The 1,850-nt window shown below is 44.1% G+C and overlaps 1 protein-coding gene across 3 annotated transcripts in view; it reads right to left on the reverse strand.

Moving 5' to 3' along the window:
- Positions 1–646: 646 nt before the first annotated feature.
- Positions 647–1,850, reverse strand: part of oprm1 (opioid receptor, mu 1) — a 40,911-nt gene continuing 39,707 nt past the window's right edge. The window contains exon 6 of one of the 3 annotated variants that reach the window (XM_062057582.1): positions 647–1,505. Coding sequence is in view for 2 of the 3 variants with exons in the window: in XM_062057581.1 (XP_061913565.1) it covers positions 1,500–1,505 (6 nt within the window). In the remaining variant the exon portion in view is untranslated. The remainder of the gene's footprint in view (positions 1,506–1,850) is intronic. The other 2 variants (XM_062057581.1, XM_062057583.1) reach the window with 2 other exon arrangements.

The raw sequence follows: 1,850 nt of genomic DNA on the forward strand, positions 1-1,850 counted from the left end.
CACAAGTCCACAAAGAAGTGACTTTTTCCACACAATCAAGTCAAGATACAACATTTGTGTGCATACGAGGTGTGAAGGATATACAGTATTTACACATACGAGGTGTGAAGGATATACAGTATATACACATACGAGGTGTGAAGGATATACAGTATATACACATACGAGGTGTGAAGGATATACAGTATATACACATACGAGGTGTGAAGGATATACAGTATATACACATACGAGGTGTGAAGGATATACAGTATGTACACATACGAGGTGTGAAGGATATACAGTATATACACATACGAGGTGTGAAGGATATACAGTATATACACATACGAGGTGTGAAGGATATACAGTATGTACACATACGAGGTGTGAAGGATATACAGTATACACACATACGAGGTGTGAAGGATATACAGTATATACACATACGAGGTGTGAAGGATATACAGTATATACACATACGAGGTGTGAAGGATATACAGTATGTACACATACGAGGTGTGAAGGATATACAGTATACACACATACGAGGTGTGAAGGATATACAGTATATACACATACGAGGTGTGAAGGATATACAGTATATACACATACGAGGTGTGAAGGATATACAGTATATACACATACGAGGTGTGAAGGATATACAGTATTTACACATACGAGGTGTGAAGGATATACAGTATTTACACATACGAGGTGTGAAGGATATACAGTATATACACATACGAGGTGTGAAGGATATACAGTATATACACATACGAGGTGTGAAGGATATACAGTATATACACATACGAGGTGTGAAGGATATACAGTATGTACACATACGAGGTGTGAAGGATATACAGTATATACACATACGAGGTGTGAAGGATATACAGTATGTACACATACGAGGTGTGAAGGATATACAGTATTTACACATATTTAACAGTTATTTAACAGCTAGTGTTTTTCCATTTGTTTTCTTTCCCATATATAACATATCAGCTAAAATAACAATAACAAGTAATAAAAAAAAGGATAAAAAGCAAGAAGCTGTCCTGCCTAAGTGGACTTGAGTACAAAGACTAGATTGAAATGTCCTCAGAGACTGGCAGGACCTGTTGGAGCGTGGAAGGTTGTTCCATGGTCTGGACCCTGCTGGACTCATGTGGAGGCAAGAAGCAGCAGGTGGTGCTGTGCTGCCACCACAGGCCTGGCATGGAACTGCAGGCTTTTCTTACTCTCCCATTGGGTGGCGCAGGTGTACTTAATCAAGTGTCTGCCTCTTAGGGGAGGAGCTAGGGTCTGTGAGGTCACAAAGTCATGTGACCTCACGCTCCAACGAACAGGAAACATCGACTTTACCTGCGGCGCCCTCTTGGCCAGGGATGGCGGCCAACATGTCAGAGCCCCGTGGTGACTTGTGTCAGTTCACAGCTGACGTCCTCCTTGCCGCCGCCGCCACCATCGCCGCCGCCACCACGCCCAGAGTCCACCGACGTTTCCGCCACGGCTAGTCATACCTGCGGGAGATCACGTGACACACTAGTCATACCTGCACGTGACACACTAGTCATACCTGCACGTGACACGCTAGTCATACCTGCGGGAGATCACGTGACACGCTAGTCATACCTGCACGTGACACACTAGTCATACCTGCACGTGACACGCTAGTCATACCTGCGGGAGATCACGTGACACGCTAGTCATACCTGCGGGAGATCACGTGACACACTAGTCATACCTGCGGGAGATCACGTGACAGACTAGTCATACCTGCACGTGACACACAAGGAAGTAAATAACAGCAATCATACAAGAGTACTACTAACTAGTACTAACTGGAGGAGGTCACCATTTCATCC

This window comes from Entelurus aequoreus, linkage group LG09 (genome assembly GCF_033978785.1).
Source record: "Entelurus aequoreus isolate RoL-2023_Sb linkage group LG09, RoL_Eaeq_v1.1, whole genome shotgun sequence".
In the NCBI taxonomy this organism is placed as follows: domain Eukaryota; kingdom Metazoa; phylum Chordata; class Actinopteri; order Syngnathiformes; family Syngnathidae; genus Entelurus; species Entelurus aequoreus.